The sequence below is a fragment of the Haliotis rufescens genome, unplaced genomic scaffold, assembly GCF_023055435.1.
Source record: "Haliotis rufescens isolate VD_foot unplaced genomic scaffold, xgHalRufe1.0.p SCAF_17, whole genome shotgun sequence".
NCBI classification, from domain to species: Eukaryota; Metazoa; Mollusca; class Gastropoda; order Lepetellida; family Haliotidae; genus Haliotis; species Haliotis rufescens.
The window spans coordinates 13117535-13133335 of NW_025963857.1; the positions used below are offsets into that span (position 1 = coordinate 13117535).

Sequence of the window (15801 nt, forward strand, 5' to 3'; positions counted from 1 at the left end):
TCAGTGTTTTGGCTTAATGAGAGCATACACGTCCATCACTGTGGAAGGTCCTACCTGGAATGTATTAGAGACCTGCAGGGAAAGAAACCAATGCTTAACGACATACAACCGATTCTCTGCTCGATGCCAAATGCCGGTGTGACAGTTATCAATAATGATTCTAAAACTTCAAAAGATGATAGAGAACAATCACAGCATGTATCTATCCTACCTAGCCATGCTACTGAAGATCCAGACAGATATAGCCCTTTAGATGATCATAGTGCACCTACATTCCGCTTGATGCCGAGAAAGAGACCTGCCTGTGATGATGGAGAGAAATCACAGTTTCATACCGATGCAAAGAAAATAAAGTATGATCAACATGGACAACTGTCAAGGCATCTTCCGACAAAGAGTCCCAAGGACATTCCCATCTGTCGACGTCAAACAACCTTATCTTCTTCAGCCACAGTGCCGAGTACAGTAATGAACTTGAATATGAAAATAACTGAGATGTCACTGAGCAATATTTCTACAAATACAGCCTTGGCCGTGTCATCCGGACAAAGATCTCAACCAATACGAGCTTCTGAAGATAAGCCAATGAACCTTCAAAACTTTCATGAAAATCAGACAACCCATGATGTGCTTCAACAGTTAGGTATTTCTCCCCGGTCACCAGAATTTGAAGCCAGGACCAAAAATGATAATATTGGGAAAGTGACTGGACATGCTGTACCAACGAACATCATTAGAAAAGATAAAAGAGTAGATGCGACACTTTCAACTGTCACTAAAGAGTACCAACCTGCCTGTCCTTCCACAATACAGGTAAATAAATATTCCCCAAAGAAGCTACAACGACAGAGCATCAGAAGAAAATGTAAATCTCCCAGGAAAGAGACATTAAGAGATCATTCTACGGTTCTAGGGAAACATTCACAGACAGGATCCCCTTGTTTCGAACCATCCTCTGCAGTGAAGGGCCAGAAACACACTGTCGGTTCTGCACATTCTCAACACACAAAAATAACACCTCGATATGAGCTTATGCAGCCTGAGAAGAGAACGAGGGGCAATGTCTATTCAGATCAAGAACAGAGAGTATCAACAACAAGTGGAAATGACCCTACTAAGAACAAGAAAATGACTCCAGTTTCTTCCGAATCAATTTCCGATAACAGTTTTGCAAACAAACCGTCTGTGGTCACGCCTAATGCTGTAAACCAGAAACCAGAACTAAATGTGTCCAAACTGTTGGAGAGAATGTTAAAAGCTGCACCAACCCAACAGAACCCACCAAACTTTCTTGGTCAGACAAAAACGCCTGGTGAAGGTAGAGGCTGTAAAACCAAGAATCCACAGTACAAAGGCCGAGGCTCCCATACTGGAAAGACTTTGGTTTGTGAGTCCATTGTCTCCAGTACGCAAACATATTCCTCAATCCAACACTCTCAGACAAAAGTTAGAAACAAAACATCCGGAGAAACACGTAAAATCAGGGCACGACAATTGCTTACGAAAGGCACAGATTCAACGCAAGGTGTTGGGGTATTCTCAGTGCTCAAGACCTTTGGCTCGAAAGTTTTGAATATGATGAACCCATTTGTAACTTCAAACGATGGTCAGTAGGGTTGCAAACGCTCAAACAACACTGAGCTTATACACTGCTTTAAACATGAGTGCAGTTGATGCGCGGCAGCAGCCCAAACTGATGTACTCTGTCGGACAAAAGAAAGTATTCAACCGAGGTTGATGATGAATAAAACAAACAGGAAATGGTCATTCGATGGTGATGTGTTTGATACAGGTATCACAGTAAACTGTTGTGTTTTAGACCTTACGTCTGCAGTGCCGCTATTCGCTGTGCAGATTGGGTCCCTTGGGCACTCCAGAAACCTATGATTGAGGTTTCGAATCCCGGTTCGCCCCAATTATGTTTCTAGGTTTGTCAGCACCATACCCGTGTTCGTTGGTTTCACCGAAGTGATAAACGTCTGAGACCTGCATCACTTCGGGCTTTCCTCCCACATTAAGCTGACACGCCGCAATATAACTGGAATACTGTTAAAAGCGGCGTTAAACTCAACTCACTTACTCTCATCCTTTCTGACAAACTTGTTATATCCCTGATTGTGTTTTGCGGAAGTGTCAGTACTAGTGTTCGGGGTGGTCGCCCTTCAAAATGGGTAACAAGAGACGTTGACGCCTGTTGTATTGTTTTGTTATATATGTGTCCTGAATTGACTTCTATTATTTCATCTTGTATCAAGTACAATTAATACCTTAACGAATCGCAATTATATATCAATGAAATATCTCATATATTCAAGGTCACTGGTGAGTCCTCATCGGGCAGGTTATGCTTTTGCGAAGACTCGCGATGATTATAACTGGGACTGAACCGACAGCATTCAAAAGATGCGGCCTTTTTATACAGCCAGTTGTGATATTTGTCAATTGATATCAAGTTATATTTTCAAGGTCTTGTTTTCTTGCATAAAATGAATTCTTAAGTGTACAGTGATCATCAATTCAGTTTATGTGTATGGTTTCGTAAGAGAGGAGCAAATAGTTAACTTAATTTTGCTCCATGTTTAGAACTGACTTCAACATTTCTTTTGCGTTTATGGAACGACAATTTCGGGGTCCACACTGTGTAAATCCGTATAGTGGTAAATGTTAGATCGTCTGGGGAAACTTCCAAGTCAGGAGTGGTTGGTACATCAGACATGTCTTCACAAGGGGGTATAAAGTCGACGCCAAAGGTGTTTGAAGACGGCAAACGACATCATGGAGATTCTGATGGACCAATGTGGAACCAGAGAGTCCTGAGAACAGGCATTCGTTGCAGGCGAAAAAACGTCCATTATCGATACCCCTGATGGAGGCTAGTGATCTATCGACGTACGTTTATGTTGTTCATTTTTCAGTGTTAATGCCCCAATATGGATTCCGTATTTAATCAAAGTTGTTTGTTACATTGTTTCTTCAGCATATATTTGCTGTGTACTGTATACTAGTGTTGACTATAAGTAATGATATCTTGTAATAGGCGATTGGCTAATTACAAGCACAGAAACCCATTTCCATATGCTATGAAATCTGTCACAAATTTGAAGATCTCCTTATAGCAGGGACGTTGGTTTCCTAGTAACTCTCGGTTCAACTATGAAGCATGTTTCCCTATCTTCTCGGCACCTTCCGCGGTTTTCTTTTGTTTCTGAAAATATGTTCACGGCTGTAAATACCACTTCAAATGATTCCCTGTACAGTCTAGTATAATCCTTGTAAAGAATATAGTACTATGTATGTGTATAGGTATGTGTTTAAAAGTAACAACTGATAGTGTTGGTGTATCTCTGCAGTGGTGGATATTTGTTTTAAGCGAAGCGTATTCTTTTCTCAGCATACAAAACATAATATTATTGAAAATAGTTAAGTACCATGAAGAATATTGTTTGTTGGAATCTTACAAGAAAATCATATGGACAAACAATTGTTTCGAAATAACAGCATACTGAATCGCTAAATATTACATCGTCCATTATATACACAAAACTGTAAATTTGTTTCACAATCTAAGACCCCGTTCATATGCACATGTATTTTACATAGGTATGTAAAATAATATTCTATGAAAGTTTGTTCTGTCAGCAAACTACATGTATGTATCATATGCTATGAAATGTATGAAAATGCTGGTATTATTTGTAGCTGGTGGTATACATGTATACTGAGTTTTACCTTTTATCACGTTATGTTTTCAGTAATTTACAGAATAAAAAGTTATCAACTATTTTATAAGTCTTTGAAATCCATGCTCCAGAGACTACACATGTGTCTGTTGATGCTCCAGAGACTTCACGTGTGTCTATTGGTGCTTCAGAGACTTTCACATTTGTCTGTTGGTGCTCCAGAGACTACACATGTGTCTGTTGATGCTCCAGTGACTTCACGTGTGTCTATTGGTGCTCCAGAGACTACACATTTGTCTGTTGGTGCTCCAGAGACTACACATGTGTCTGTTGATGCTCCAGTGACTACACATATGTCTGTTGATGCCCCAGAGACTACACATGTGTCTGTTGATGCTCCAGAGACTACACGTGTGTCTGTTGATGCTCCAGTGACTACACATATGTCTGTTGATGCTCAAGAGACTACACATGTGTCTGTTGATGCTCCAGTGACTACACATATGTCTGTTGATGCTCAAGAGACTACACATGTGTCTGTTGATGCTCCAGAGACTACACATGTTTCTGTTGATGCTCCAGAGACTTAACGTGTGTCTATTGGTGCTCCAGAGACTACACATGTGTATGTTGATGCTCCAGAGACTACACATATGTCTGTTGAAGCTCCAGAGACTACACATGTGTCTGTTGAAGCTCCAGAGACTACACATATGTCTGTTGATGCTCCAGTAAATTCACATATGTCTGTTGATGCTCCAGAGACTACACACGTGTCTGTTGGTGCTCCAGACTACACACGTGTCTGTAGATGCTCCAGAGACTACACATGCATGTATACCTATGTCTGGGTGTATAAGTTCGATAAGTTATGTATTTCTCCTCCAGACTTTGTGTTCTGGTGGCTTTATATTTCATGGCCTTGCTCCGACAATACATTTGTGACACACATCACCCCAGGACAAGCCGAACGTGGACTCGTGTCCTTTCTCGAATGATTCCGTGATGGACAAATCATGAGAATCTGTAGAAACCGGTAATAGAATCAACGAGCCCCAAAGGGTCAAGTTGATTCTACTTCCGGAATGAACAGAGTCGAGTGATTGTTTTCCGACTTAAATCATGGTATGGTTGATATAATTTCTCTATTTTGCATAATGTTTTTGCTTTTCATCTTTAGAGTTTAAATATTGGCGTATAAACCCTGAGAACAACTTCTAATAAGAATGATAACTATATTTATATCTATATTAGTTGTACTCATAAAGTGTTACATCTTCTTGTTGTGAAAACGACGCAACCTCTCTATAAAAAAAAACATTTTGTTATAGAATGGAGCCAGGTACTATCTTTTAACGTCTTTAGGTGTGGCGCGAGCGGGGATCGAGCCGTCTCAAATGTTTTTTTTTGTGTACATGGTGTGCGGAGCCTTGTAACGTTTTGATGATGTTTGTAATGTTTTGGTCAAGTCCACGTTTGCAGTGTATCCTTTCTTTTGCCCGGCAGTTTGTGTTAGTCTAGGGAGAGCCAAGCTTAAGGTATATCACTATGTGTTTGCCCAGCCTAAGTAAGGGTAGCCACGTTTAGCTAGCTATCAATCCTTGGCAGAGGATCTCAATTTTGTTCTTTGGTCACATAAATATTGGTTGATCCAGAAAGTTCTTTCTTAGAGAATTTCCGATTAACTTGTCCTGTAGCAGAGTCAAACAAAGACCTGCATCGCGAATATTAGATTCTGACGCGCACTTACATAACGCAGACGCAGGTAAATACATGTACGCATTCACACATACATACACGCACATAAACACGCCATACATGTTATTTCAAAGATATGTCAAGGTGAGTCCAACTAAACTATACACATGAGTGAGATAGGATCAAGACCTATATCACTCCGGGTTTTCCTCCCACATCAAGCTGACACACCGTGATAAAACTGGAATACTGTTCAAAGCGGCATGAAACCCAACATTCACTCTTCTTCATAACCACAGCGCATTTCCATAGCATATTCTCAAAGGATAATGTAGCTTTGGTCATATATACCCACAGCAGGACATAAAAAATAATAAAAATAATATTAATAAACTTGTATTGTGCACTTTTGCACTCATTTACTTGCCTGATGATCTTTTTGTGAAGCATATCAAGACTCATGATGAAAACAAGGCATTCCACAGTTTTCTTAAACGAGCTAAGTATGTAGGACATAATCTCAATGTTACTGTTTATTTTGTTGATTGTTCTGTACTACTGGGCGGTACAGAAATTAGTGTGAACCAAGCGAAGTGCCATATCAAAATCAGTTTTTCAAGGAGAGGCTATCTGAACGACCACTGCATCGAGTTTATGTGCAATGTGAGTGAGTGAGTGAGTGAATATGGTTTTACGCCGCTTTTAGCAATATTCCAGCAATATCACGCTTTAACCACTAGGCTACCCGACCGCCCCTATGTGCAATGTGTTGAGAAGTCCTTCGCTTGGATGAAGGCGGCTGGCGGCTGGCCTGAAAAGTGAAACAGAAGGCTTTCTGTTTGCTGCTCAAGACCAGTCACTTCCCACTCGAAACCGTCAATGTGTGATTTTGCATCAAAATGTAAATATACTCAACAACAAAAGTTCCTGTGACACCAATATTTTAGTGTATTTTTCAAACAAGTAAAGTTTGGTTTTCAATATTGTAGTACATGTATGGAATCATGTCATAAAAACGCAACTGCTACAAAAAAGCATGCATTCCATGCAAAAGTTGACTTTTATGCAAGCCACATGCATTTCACTACCCAAGAATGGGTATAAAAACATGTGCGTTAACGGGATTCCATATGCATTGTTTGGCATCGTGCTGACAACAACCACTCAGAAAAACAACAAAATTACGCAATTATTCAACATTACGAAATGCCACGCCTGTCCCAAAATGAGCGTCTGCGAGCCATTGGTATGCTTGAAGCAGGATCGAGTCAACGTGATGTTGTAAGACAATTTAACATCCACAGAAACACCATTTGGTGTTTATGGCAACGTTGGCAACAGACGAATGCAGTCAGATACCATCCTCGGAGTGGCAGGCCACGCGTAACCAATAATCGACAAGACAACTGGATTCGAACAACACACCTACGAAATCGATTCCAGCCAGCAACAGTGACTGCAAGAAGCATCTCTGGCCTTCGAAGAATATCTTCACAAACCGTACGTCGTCGCCTCAGATGTGCAGGGATTGTCGCAAGAAGACCCGCCAGACGTCCCATTTTGACGGGAAACTCCGTCAAGCTCGTCTACAGTGGTGCAGACAGCGTCTACGTTGGACGGCCATGCAGTGGGGACAAGTTCTTTTCACTGACGAGTCTCGTTTTCCCCTCAGCCACAGCGATGGACGGATTCGAGTGTACCGACGTCGAGGTGAACGTTACGTCAATCATTGTGTCATGGAAGAAGATCGGTTCGGGGGCGGCAGCGTTATGGTATGGGGTGTGATTACAGCAGGACAGAGGACCCGTTTGATAGTGGTAGAGGGAAATCTCAATGGACGGTGCTACCACGACGAGATCATCGGCCCTGTTGTTCTACCGTTTTTACGTCGTCATGGCCCAGGCATTACCTATAAACATGACAACGCCCGGCCTCATATTGCTCAACTTGTTCAGGATTCTCTTCAACAAAAACAACGTGAATGTCATCCCCTGTTCGGCTCGCTCCCCTGATCTCTCACCAATCGAGCACATGTGGGATGAGATGGATCGACGTCAACCACGTGTTCCACAGACACTCCAGGAACTTCGAAACATGCTCCAGCAGATATGGACAGATATCCCACAGGACTTTGTGCGACGCCTGGTCCATTCCATGAGACGAAGATGTGTTGCTTGCATCGCAACCAGAGGTAGTCACACGCGCTATTGATTTGTAAATTGACATTTTGGCATGTTCATAGTGGGTTTTTTTATGAAATCACGCATTTTCGCAATGTTTGTGGTTTTGATACACCCATGGTACCACCCGGAATATGTAGAGGGCGGGTCATAGAAAAGGATAAAAAATTCTTTGGAATAGGTCCGTTCACAGCCTCAGACGTATACAAGCCAACAAACCTGATCTTGACTTTTTTGATACATCCAATCATAAATCATTTCTATCATTGACGTTTCTGACTCTTTTGACACTAATGTGATTCAGGAAAAACATGGCAAATATGCGTACCTCGCTTTCGGAATGTCACGTTTGCATCCCAAGTACCAAGTTGTCCGACTCGGGTTTGCTACCAGGAATACAGCCCTTCTTACAATCTGGATAATGCAGAAGGCTGCAGTGTTGGGGCGTCTGAGTGGGTTTGACAAGGCAGCGCTTCATGGGAGGAGTCCCATTCGCTATCTGGGCTGCGTGTCGAGGGGGCAAGGGCCCTGAGCTGATGATGAGCTTAACCAGCCTGACTGTTCCAGGATCACCCAAACTCTCTTTTCTGCATTTTTCATCACATGTCTTGACTGACTAGTGAAGCGTGATATTATCTAAATGCATATTTCGGTCAAAGAGTAAGTCACGCCCTGATTTTATCCCTTTTAAATTACTGGACACGTGAAGCCATATTGAAAACCCATTTGTATGCTCTTTACTCAAAATGTAATGACGTTTAGAGTGTAGTAGTCGGATTCAACATAAACATATATATCCCGTTTTTGGTTATATTATATATTTTGACATTTGCATTTTCGGGTGTGTAAATACCATCCTCTGTCGGATTGTGGAAGCGATACTTTGGCATGTATGCTTCTTCATTTGATGACATCATACTTTCAAATCATTCGAATTTCATTTATTTTATTTTGCCGAAAACATTAAAAGATGCAAATGTCACCAAAAAGGTTTTGTTCACGAGAACCACGAGGTTTAGATAGTTGAACCTTTGAGAGCATGATAATGACAAACGAAAAATTCAAGGCATAATGAAATGCTTTAACTTCGGTAGACACAGGCGACAAGTTTTTTTCTCTACTTTGCTTAGAAATATTCAAAGAAGAGAGCAAGAATAGTGGAGTCATAAAAGTGTAAAAATTGGTTTCCCTGTGAACATGCGGCATGAGTTCGGGAATTGTTTTGCCTACATAGTTGGATCAATAGTACATGCATTGCTTTGCTGATATAGTTTGCTCATGAGTGAAGGAACTGTTTTGCCTATATCGCTGTGTCGTGAGTGCAGAAACTTCATTGTCCATATTAGGTCATGAGGGCAGTATTTGACCCCTAGATGTCGTGGCAGAGCAGGAGCTGCTGAAGAGTCAATCTAATGTTTGTTTGTTTGTTTGTTTAACGCCGCACTCAGCAAAATTCCAGCTATATGACGGCGGTCTGTAAATAATAGCGTATGGACCAGACAATCCAGTGATTGACATCATGAACATCGATCCATGCAAATGAGATAGGATGACATGTATCAACCAAGTCAGCGACTCTGACCATCCAATCTCGTTAGTCGCCTCTTATGACAAGCATAGTCACTTTTTACGGCAAGCATGGGTTGCTGAAGACCTATTCTACCCCGGATCTGTCGATCTCATGATCCACGGTACTGGCTTTCCCATGCTCCAGTACAAGTACACATTGTTCCGCCTTGCTTTCCTATTCATGTTTGTGGGGCGGTCGGGTAGCCTAGTGGTTAAAGCGTTCGCTCGTCACGCCGAAGACCCGGGTTCGATTCCCGACATGGGTACAATGTGTGTAGCCCATTTCTGGTGTCCCTCGCCGTGATATTGCTGGAATATTGCTAAAAACTGCGTAAAACCATACTCACTCACTCACTAATTATGTTTGTCTTTTTCGCTGTCGAGGTATGAGGCTACTGTAATTTCATCAACAGTGCCCCCAGGATTAAAGATGACACTCTCTGAGCAAATTTTATTTGAATATAAGTTTGAAAGAAATATTTTTTATAAAACAAGTTATGATAAGACCATGTCTTTTCTGTAAAATATGATTATGAGAACAAAAAAACATATGCAAAGTGCAAAAGACGTCATTATAACGATAATGATTAAGTCAAATGTAAATCGTTTACGTCAATATGACGGCGATCGTAGATAACCGATTCTGAACCAGATAAACCGTTGATTGATATTTTAAGTCCCACGTACGCCTTCGGGATTATTCCTGCTCGGGCATCTACTCATAACACAAACTCATAGGCATACAGTAAACTACGGTTATAACGAACACGCTTATAACGAACTAACGGATATAACGAACTAACTTTTTAGTCCCGACTATATGCTATAGTTATGCTGTATATATGCTGATAACGAATTACGGTTATAACGAACTAAAATTGGTAGTTCCTTTGAGTTCGTTATAACCATAGTTTACTGTAGTTCAAAAGTAGGGAAACAGTACATATTAAATTACTGGATACTCTCGTATTTCCTTTGCCTCAGGTTGTATCATATCTAAATATGATGAGTGAGCGACTTAACATTTTACATCGCATCGGCAATATTGCGATGAAAACAAGTTAATTATTTGATAATACCTATCGACAAAGGACAGTAAAACAGTATGCCACTGGCAACTAAAGCTAGAGCACCTTACTGGGGATCACACAAAATATGATGAGGTGATTCTAATTCACATTCTGCCCAGCATTATAATGTTCTTATCACAAGATATGTAGAAATGTCTTGTAAATAGAGCTTTGAAAGGTAAAGGAACTTTGAGATGTGACATTTTCCTTCACCCAAATACATGTTCAAACATCATAATCTTCTGTTATACCCTGAGTGGTTTGTTGCATACTGGGGAGTTGGGATTTTACCTACAAATATATTTTCCCAGAAAATCCTTAAAACCACAATTATGCTACAGACTGTTGAGATAAAGAGACATACAGCTACAAAGACGATGCCAGGAGTAGAAAGGTTTCAAACTAAACACTACAATTAGTGGTCAGTTGAAACACGAGAAACATTTTGATTCTAATGGAGTGAAAAATTTCTCTTGAGATCCAAGAGGACCTTCCTTGGATCCTTGCTTTGCAGATTTGAAACACAATGTCGATACGAAAGCTTTCTCTTGCCTTCTCTGCACGTTTCGCAGTGTGGGTCGTCATCCACGTGTGTCAGCCAAGCGATTCGGACATGCTTCTCTTTCAAATCGTTGGATAAACTTTTCAAATACTTGCTGATGTCTTGTTGGCTTCCACCAGTAAAGATACCACGAAGGTTAGTTAATAGGGGCGTCTTCTTTGGCTCCCCAACATAAATTATTTTTCCCTCCCACTTAATTGTGAACACGCCGCGTTGAGTTTTTGTAAGTTTCTCTTGAAGATGATAATATGTGACGCCAGCATCCACAAATAACGTCTTACAACGTTTCTGAAACATTAAAGTTAAATATTAAAAGTGCAGCTGATAGAAACCTGTTCAATCAAGTCAATTTCATCCCCCATTCCATAGGTTTGTGGTGTAACAACAAATACCGTACGTATGCACGTGCTTATGTTCAAAGCCTCGGTCGCAGCTAAGATCAAACGTTAGTTAATCATGTTCTCCATCCATCACTGATGCTTACACAATATAAGCCATATAGGAAAGGTTACATTAAAATGAAACCTCACGAATGACAAACTAACTTCTAAAACTTTCTAAAGCTAAAGAGCTAAGTTAACGGGTTGAAATAATACCTGGATTACTGTACGTGATGTATACTGGTGATGTCGTGAATCAGTGGGCGACTCATTTCGCCTGGAGGTACTTGGCTGGACTTGGGCCTTGGACCACCCGTCCGGTCTTCTCGACGGACGGCGTGGTGGTCGGTCATCACTCCGCCCCGGAGATCCTGCCCCCTCCTTCCCTGGTTCTATCTTGATGATGAGTTCAGGTCGAGGTTCCACCCTCTCATGATGAGCCGCCGGACACCCGCAATATGTACAGTTGTGTCTGAGGACAGGCTGGGAATACTGAGAACATTCCTCGGGGCAGTCTCGACACCTACCCCGAACAACTCCTCTCTTGTCTCGGTTGATGTCCGTGAACATTGCCATGTCTGAAACGTGAACAAATACAATAGGTTTTGCTATTTGTTAGACAGCTCGACTCGGAATCGTACAGAAAAAAAACAGTTTTAAAAAAGCCGCCATCATGTAGCTGGACTATAACTGGGCTGAATGCAGCTTTGAACAACAAATAACATTAATACTTAAATTTACCACAAACAATATTGTCATTTAGAAATGTAACCGAGTAAAATGCTGTTTCAACCAGTCAGCAATGTTATGGCGATAACTGCCTGTGGCCTGTTCCCAATCATGAATGAGTGAGTGAGTGAGTATGGCTTTACGCCGCTTGTAGCAATATTCCAGCAATATCACGGCCGGGGACACCAGAAATGGGCTTCGTACATTCTTCCCATGTCGGGAATCGAACCCGGGTCTTCGGCGTGACGAGCGAACGCTTTAACCACTAGGCTACCCGACCGCCCCGTTCCCAATCATGCCAGGTCAAGACAAACTAATGGACAACAGCATGCATAATGAATCACACAATATGACTGCCATGACGAAATCACCAATGTTACACAATATAACACCCTTATCCCTCACCTTTCGTAAGTGTTCGAGACAGGTTATTGTTTTGGTCACTTATTATTATATAAAAAATATCCTATCTTTTAAACCAATACAAATGGTCTGTCGTTCGCTCGTCACGTTGAAGCTCTTTGTTCGATTCCCCACATGGGTACAATGTGTGGAGCCTATTTCTGGTGTCAATCGCCGTGATATTGCTAAAAGCGACGTTTAACTCAATTCACTCACTCACTCTGATAAGCTGACTGGCTATATTAATAACCAAAAATGTCAGTAAACGTGACGACAACCCTTTTGATGCCATGTCAAATATATGACCACAATAATAACGAAGTTAATCTTCCTTTTGACGATATCTTTATTCAGCTCAACCAAGTCATATGAAAATAATAGGTGAGACAAAGAAACAGTAATTAACCACAACTTATGCAAATGAGAATACATTTGCCCTATTCAAATTCAAAATGTTCGCAAAGTATCCTTTACTCCGATTTTTTGATTTCATGAGTATCCATTTTGTGATCATCTGGGCCAGATTCAGAACAAGAACCGACTCGCTTTGGTCGCGCGATGAAGGCATGGCCCTGCATGTTGTACATTGGCTTTCTTCCTTCCATTCTTTCAAAACACTTAAGGTAGCTGCAATTACAGGCATGTTTGATGGTAATATCAAGCCAAAACACTGTTATAAATTCCTCTTTGTATTCTTCGTGTAGGGTGCTTAGATATGCTCCAATGTGTTGTTTGTCCATTCCTTTGAAATGTCTCCTCAGTGCTCTTCTGATTGATGCACTTTCGGCATTGCCCACATAGATTGTCCGACCATCCTCGGCAATTTTGTATGAGCCATTTAGTGCTTCTGAGGGTTCAGTTCCGTAGGCAAGATGGCTCATTCTAAGACGCCAGCAAGATGGTTTCTACAAACAAAGCAAACACTGTGTTTATGACCAAGACATGTTTGGGTGACTGGGCAAGATGATTCACAGTGTTGGCTCCGAATTAAGGACTCATCAACTTGAAAGGTCTTCAAAAAAGTATTCCGAAAAAAAATAGTATTTTTTTCATCATCTTCATCATCATCAAACATCATATATCCACCACCAACACCATGATCATCATCTTCAAAGTTTATCATCACACGTCGAAGCTTTATAGCTTTTGTATGATATGTCATAAAAACATCTATTACAAAGTACCAATACATACCGGTCCATTGTAAGGTGCTGGAGCTACGAACACATTGGATGCCTTTATCGGTGTCCTCTTTGGGGTACTGATCTCAGACGCTGTTCGTTTAGGAACTGGACTTAACTGTTCTTTGTCTGGCTTCGCATCTATTGATCTTGGTGCTGCAGTAGAATGACTATTACCTTCACTAGATCCGATATCTCCATCCTTTCCTGTCATTGGTGATACTCGCTTTGTGATGACTGCACCTCTATCATGGGGCTTGACGAAATGTCCATGCGCCAAGTCAGACGGTGCGCGGACTTCCCACGTCTCTTCGAAACATACGTCAGGGGCTCCTTGTTCAAACGCCTCTCCCGTGTGCATCAGGCTAACATCCACCGTGGCAGCATCCATTGTGTTCTGAACAGATGATTCACCGGTCTTGCTGGTTGGTGTCCCAACAGTTGGTTGTGGTTGATATTTGACGACGTGAAGGTCCATCTCGTGGTTGCAGTGGTAACATTTCTCTCCCTCTGGTGGCTTCACGTATTCTCTACATCCACAGTGGCGACATCCTCCTCGCCCGATGAATGACATCGTCGACAAATTGCGTCTATGGATATGAACAATCTCATAATTACACCTTGCAATCAAGTAAAAAAAACAATTGAAAGCAGAGACATTGGACATACACCTTCACAAGCCAACATTTAAAGATCGCTGTATTCATCGGTCACAAAACTGCATCTTTGAAATATTCAATGGAACTTTGAAACTGTAGCATATACTGGCCTGTATTATAATAACAATAGCAACAGCAACAACAACAATTATAATAATGATGATAATAATAAACAGTAACAATATCAGTGGTATTTGAATGAAACAAAATAGGTTTATCATTACCTGTATGAATGACTGTCCAAATGTAATCGTCTTCTTTGAGGATTGAATGAAAAAGGGGGAATCGCGTCAGACTCTTACCTCGGAAAATTCCAACCGTATGACACTTAAAATCACCAATCGCTTTGAAAAAAATATATAATGACCGGTCGCTAACTCGTTTGGGGTCGAACTGAATCTTGTCCGTGAAAAACTGCACAAAACAGACTTGCTTCCCTTGCACTGATGTGTAATACAATTCGGAGACGGATCCCGAATTATGAAATAAGTGAGCAAACCACAGTTCACAATCGTTGCTGAGTGCAGCGTTAAACAACAAACATGCCACCGATTTTTAGGAAATTCGCTTCAGACGCCAACTCAGAGTTGCCTCCCCTGCATTGTCAAAGTTTATTCAATGTCTGTTTGGGGGTAACACAGAGCAATGTAAGTGGCTTCGAGGTGAGGACACCCTACTAGTGTTTCAAAAGTAAAGAGTGTCATGTAGAGAAGAAAACACATAACAGGACATGTTCACACACACTCACTCACTCACTCACTCACACACACACACACACACACACACACACACACACACACACACACACACACACACACACACACACACACACACACACACACACACACACACACACACACCATTAATCTCCCTATGTTCTCCTACCTCTATCACTCGCACTGTCGCGGATACCAACAAACGTCGATAACAACAATTATACATAAACACTGAATAAACTTGTCTTACCTGTGTGGAACGTGAGGGGTGTGTCTGGGTGCTGATGTCGGAATCTAGGATGTCTGCACACTGCGTCTCCCGCTCCCGGCGTTATCACTGTGTATCTGACCTACATACAGGCGTCAGTGTTCTGGGAAATCTATTTTCACTTATATAAATTCTTAGTAGTGCAGCCCTGCATAACGATAACTCATTCAGTCTTCAACGGAGGTATGCCGTCAACAACAGCCACCCTGTGATATAAGGGTCGAGGAAAAAACGCCGATCGTGCGTGTATGCATGGAGATGTTGCAAGACTTGTGCTTAGTTGATGGGGGTTTTAACGTCGCATTCAAGACTATTGCGATTATCTAAAGCGACACGTATGCATATGTGCGTATGTGTGCGTGCGTGCGTGCGTGCGTGCGTGCGCTTGTACTAGTCCGGACTAATGCCGTATAATAGTGCGCTAGCCCACAGACTGCCAGTCAGGGTAACAACAAGTACCATCTTCTAACGGGATCGAACACCGACCTTCCGTCTCCGGGCAGACGCTCTATCCACCACGGAGGCAGGTGGCAAGTGTTTTGACAAACAAAAAGGGGAATATCTCACATCGCCAAGGTTAGCTGAGTATCTTATACAGATACAGGACTATACTGAGTTTAGTAACTCATAACCCGCCATTAATATAAGACATAAATAATTAATCCTCAATAGTTGTGGTTAAAAGCCTCAAAATAAAAACGAAATTA

At 41.5% G+C, this 15801-nt stretch overlaps 1 protein-coding gene across 5 annotated transcripts in view; it reads right to left on the reverse strand.

Moving 5' to 3' along the window:
• Positions 1–15181, reverse strand: part of LOC124127963 — a 42492-nt gene extending 27311 nt beyond the window's left edge. Inside the window, exons 1-4 of one of the 5 annotated variants that reach the window (XM_048397574.1) lie at positions 14335–14822; positions 13629–14041; positions 11356–11717; positions 9565–11047 (exon numbers count right to left, since the gene is read on the reverse strand). In XM_048397574.1, coding sequence (XP_048253531.1) covers positions 10649–11047; positions 11356–11717; positions 13629–14025 — 1158 coding nt within the window. In that variant the 5' untranslated portion in view covers positions 14026–14041; positions 14335–14822 and the 3' untranslated portion in view covers positions 9565–10648. Of the gene's footprint in view, positions 1–9564; positions 11048–11355; positions 11718–12598; positions 13176–13464; positions 14042–14334; positions 14836–15076 lie in introns of those variants that run through there. The other 4 variants (XM_048397576.1, XM_048397575.1, XM_048397573.1 and 1 more) reach the window with 4 other exon arrangements.
• Positions 15182–15801: the final 620 nt, after the last annotated feature.